The sequence below is a fragment of the Cebidichthys violaceus genome, unplaced genomic scaffold, assembly GCF_023349555.1.
Source record: "Cebidichthys violaceus isolate CVI_PGR_0920_01 unplaced genomic scaffold, fCebVio1.0.p SCAF_2, whole genome shotgun sequence".
Classification (NCBI taxonomy): domain Eukaryota; kingdom Metazoa; phylum Chordata; class Actinopteri; order Perciformes; family Stichaeidae; genus Cebidichthys; species Cebidichthys violaceus.
Genome location: NW_027176372.1, coordinates 23095311 through 23099226, shown reverse-complemented (window position 1 = coordinate 23099226; position 3916 = coordinate 23095311). Strand labels below are relative to the sequence as shown.

Here is a 3916-nt window from a genome sequence, read left to right as displayed (position 1 = left end):
ATCTGCTCACAATCCATGAGGAGAGGTCTAATCAGGGAGGGGGAGTAACTGACACGTTTGTGATTCTACGTCAGCCGAATAATGCCGATGGCAACTTAATTCATAATGAATTCAAGAAAGGGTCAACTTTTCCGTAAACAGTAGACAATATGACGGCATCGTTGACCTGTACTGACATCTATTGGCGTAACGATTAAAGTAATTATTAATCATCTAAATGAGTTTAATAAGCTGATAAAGTCTTCTACCGTAAATACTCTAAAAGATTGACAGAACGAACCGGTTTGTGTTTAAATAAGTTTACTAATCATGTTCCAGTACGGCAATGAATGACAACACACTGAGATAACAAGAGATCAGCCACTTTTATTTCGAAAGAGTCCCAAAAAATAAACAAGTTAGCACACATTCCATATACAAAATGTCAGTGAGAGTAGCCTGAAATATGCGATGAAGTTGATAAGCGACTACGGTATATGTCTCTATTGTTGATTACAAAAACAACAGTGATAATAATAATACAGTTTACCTCCCTTTGTGCTGCAGTGGAGGACTCTTCGTAGGTTTCAGAACAGAAGATCAAATGAAAAGTGTCTTATAATTAGAGGTGTCGACTGAACAAAAACAATCCTGTATTTTCTGAATAAGTAACCAAAATTTAATATCGAATGGAAGCCGAGTGGCTTTGAGGCCACAATGAAAAGGGGCTATACTTTTTCATATTCAACCTTTTTATATAAAATATATGTATATATGTATATATTGTATATATATATGTCTAACATTGTATTTCCAATTTCAAACAATTAACCTCACAACTTCAACATTAAAATGAAAACGCATGTTTGAGCGGTGATGAAATAAACGCATGTAGTATTTGCGGCAACAACATGCAACTGGTGCTACTTCATCGTCAGATCAACGCAAAATACATGGAGACTGGAAAACAAAGCGTAAAGGCTATTGTATTAGCGCTGTCATTGCCACCAACTGTACATCTAGTTACAAAAGTTACAGAATGTATCATTTACATTCACTGAGATGACAGTGATTGATTATAATAAGACTATATTCATGTCTACCGGCACTAGAATTTGGCACTCTTTACTTATTTGGCATTTTTAAAACCACCACTTAAACCACGTGGAGGTCGATGCCTCTTTTAACACCAGACCGCACTGGGTTTTTTTTCTTTTTGTGTCGCATCGATGGCGTGTAAACGGTTCAATTTCCTCTTCAAGCCAACGCGAGGCCGGCGGCTCGTCAGAAAGAAACGCAAACAACGAAAAGCACCGAAGCGAACGAAGAGACGAAAGTAAAAAAAAAAAAAAGAAGCAAAAAAGCGCTGCACCGACTCCAACAACGAAAACATAGAAGGATTGATTCCAAATGTCAAGCATTGACATATATTTCATATCAACACCAAATGTTAAAGAATAAAATATACAGGAAAGTTTAGAGTAGGAATTAATTACATGATTTTTAACATCTCAGCCCCATATGCAATGTATTTGGCTTTAAAAATATGGAACTAGAAGCTGTTTAGTATTTTTTTTTGTTCTGTCTTAATACTCACACATCAAGATGTTTATATCCAACCAGTATGTAAGCAAGTTTATTTAAAAGCTATTTTGTGAAAATACATAAAAATATTTTTTTCAATAAACTTTTTTTCTAAGATTTTCTTATAAAAAAAAAAAAGAGGACAATTTCACATCTCAACGCAGATGATATCAAGTGTGCTTGAAAATCCTGTTTGGCGGTGGTGGCTACAGAAAACGGTGTGTTTATGACGACATCTTCCCTGACACACACGCACGCACGCACACACACACACACACACACACACACACACACACACACACATACACACACACACACTCAAGCAGTTGAGATGACTGAAACTCGTACTCCCAGAAGCAACCCCTGCCGTCAATCAAGCCCTCGTTTCCGTCTCAGTCCAGTCCAGGCAGTTAAGATAGGAAAGCGTGGTGTCATCAGTTTAGAAAAAAAAAGAAGAAAAAAAAAGAGCCTCCCTTTTTAAATTCCGAGATGTAATATTCCAACCCGAGAGAGAGAGAGAGAGAGAGAGAGAGAGAGAGAGAGAGAGAGAGAGAGAGAGAGAGAAAGGTGTTTTATACGACAGAGAGCAACAATACAAGTCTTTGTGAGACACAAAATGAAGCCTCCATCTCCCGCTTTTCCTTTTCCACCAGACAGAAACAGAAAAAAAAAAAAAAAGCGCCAGAACAGAAGGAGGGAGGGAAGGACAGGAAGAACCAAAAAAAAAAAAAAATATCGCTCTATTGAAACCATTGTAAGGCACTCAGAAGTTTCTCATTGATCAGGACAGATCTGTCAGGCTGACGTTTAGTCCCATGTCAGGTCTCGCGTACGGGACAGCGTGGACAGCTTTAGGAAACTCTGGAGTCATCACCCGACCATTCTCCCCGGTACTCCCAGTGACGGAAAGTCTCGCTTTGTTCCTCATGGCGTTCCCAAAGGTCATCTAAACACACAAGAAGTCACGTGTACGCACAGACACAAGCAATCACGGACATTACCACGTTCACACACACACACACACACACACACACACAAGAATCCCATACACAAACAAAGAGGCAACATGTTAGGTTAGAGCGTCGCCACATCTGAAAGCTTAAAAGATTTTTAAATGTTCAAAACATGAGAATGTAGATGAGAACTTAACATGATCTCGATGGGTAACACGGTGCACGATTCAAATGATCACGTAAAGGCGTAAAGCATGGTCATCGCAAGCATTATTGTTGAAATGTGTTACTAGGACAGAGGTATTAACAAGCATGGCCATCAACAGTCATACATGAAAATGGTTTCAAATAGCAAGGAAACTTAAAATGGACAAACACAGTTTTAATCGTTAAAAAGGGGGGATATCGCTTTCTCTCTCATTAAATCATAAATCACCAGTACATACGATCCTCTGGCCAACCTCTTCATTCACTAACACTGAAGGATGGGACGGATGGAGCCATAAAAGCGTGCATTTGGGGGGAATTTATGAAAACCTCGTTCCCTACCCCCTAAATTTTTACACTTTCGATCCCATATACGTTGTAACCTTCCTTATAAGTTGCAAAATTCTGTGAATTCTGCGAGGAAGTTGGGTTAATATTCTGTGCATTCTTTGCCACCTTCATTCGTTTCGCCTCGGCTCGGGACTTGTAACAGAACTCGATCAAGGCCACCAGCATGGCCAAGCCGAGTCCTCCGACCAGAATGTAGAAGACGCCAGCCACGTTGCTCAGGCTGAGAGCGCTCGTCTTCTCCTGCGAAGTGCACACGAGACAGAGGTCAGCGGCGCGGCACGGGTGACAAGCATGAAAGATTTCAAAAAAATGAATAATAATAATGCACATGGATAAAACAGTCACGACGAAAGAAATAAAAATGCACAAAAATGCACCACTATATTTAATAATACAGGTTTGGACAGCCAATAATATCTTTAAAAAAAAAGCACAGTAAATAACAAGACGTAACACACAGGTGCTTTTTTCAATTTTGGGTAAATTTTTGAAGCAATGTGGCGGGAGTTAGGGTTAGTACTGTAATCATAATGAAATGCAGCAGCAGTTTGTATGCAGCGCATATACAGTCTATGTGTTGTGGATCTACATCCGAAATTTGGTACTGTACAAGGACCATGTACATGGGTTGCCCGTTACAAAAAGGGCTAAGCTGTTACAAACGTGCTCAAAGACCGTTACTTAGAGACAGAGACAAGAAGGAGGACAGCTTAGTGATAAACCAATTGGGGGTCGGACACATACAGTACAGCGAGTCTTCTTCAGCTTCTAAAAACACCCGTGTATTCATTTAAGGTGGACGCCAAATGGATACATCGGGCTCTACCTTGTCAAAGTGGTGC

General features: G+C 39.7%; 1 protein-coding gene across 4 annotated transcripts in view; it reads right to left on the bottom strand.

Annotated features, from left to right (window-relative positions):
• Positions 1–346: 346 nt before the first annotated feature.
• The window catches only part of gria2b (glutamate receptor, ionotropic, AMPA 2b), a 43589-nt gene continuing 40019 nt past the window's right edge, over positions 347–3916 (bottom strand). For 2 of the 4 annotated variants that reach the window (XM_068715208.1, XM_068715209.1), the window contains exons 15-16: positions 3180–3314; positions 347–2509 (exon numbers count right to left, since the gene is read on the bottom strand). In XM_068715208.1, coding sequence (XP_068571309.1) covers positions 2345–2509; positions 3180–3314 — 300 coding nt within the window. In that variant the 3' untranslated portion in view covers positions 347–2344. Of the gene's footprint in view, positions 2510–3065; positions 3315–3916 lie in introns of all 4 variants that reach the window. The other 2 variants (XM_068715211.1, XM_068715210.1) reach the window with 1 other exon arrangement.